The sequence below is a fragment of the Atta colombica genome, unplaced genomic scaffold (genome assembly GCF_001594045.1).
Source record: "Atta colombica isolate Treedump-2 unplaced genomic scaffold, Acol1.0 scaffold109, whole genome shotgun sequence".
In the NCBI taxonomy this organism is placed as follows: domain Eukaryota; kingdom Metazoa; phylum Arthropoda; class Insecta; order Hymenoptera; family Formicidae; genus Atta; species Atta colombica.
The window spans coordinates 439,388-439,714 of record NW_017259194.1 but is presented as its reverse complement, the minus strand read 5'-3'; the positions used below and the strand labels follow the sequence as shown (position 1 = coordinate 439,714).

The window sequence follows — 327 nt, the reverse complement described above, 5'->3', positions numbered from 1 at the left end:
AAAACACTTATTCTCATATCAGTCATAATTAAATCAGAATTATTTTTATTTAAATACTGTAAAGCTATACAAAAAGTGGTATGAAGGATATTATATATGTATGTTTACCTCATATCAGAAATATCATCACTGGATCCCATTTCTGCAGTAGAAGCACCAAAATTTCTGTCTGTCCATTCATCTTCATCCATTTGACTGTGACCTTCCTCGAGATCTGATATTTCTGCCAGATTTTCAAATTCAATTCTTTCCGGAGTTTGACCACGATCAAGTAAATCGAATCCAACAATGCCTTCTAAGGACGTTTTGACCTAAAAACACGATATA

At 32.7% G+C, this 327-nt stretch overlaps 1 protein-coding gene across 1 annotated transcript in view; it reads right to left on the bottom strand.

Annotated features, from left to right (window-relative positions):
* LOC108693510 (protein-methionine sulfoxide oxidase Mical) overlaps positions 1–327 on the bottom strand; it is a 26,382-nt gene that overhangs the window by 12,924 nt on the left and 13,131 nt on the right. Inside the window, exon 17 of the mRNA XM_018202509.1 lies at positions 109–311. Within this exon, the coding sequence (XP_018057998.1) occupies positions 109–311 (203 nt within the window). The remainder of the gene's footprint in view (positions 1–108; positions 312–327) is intronic.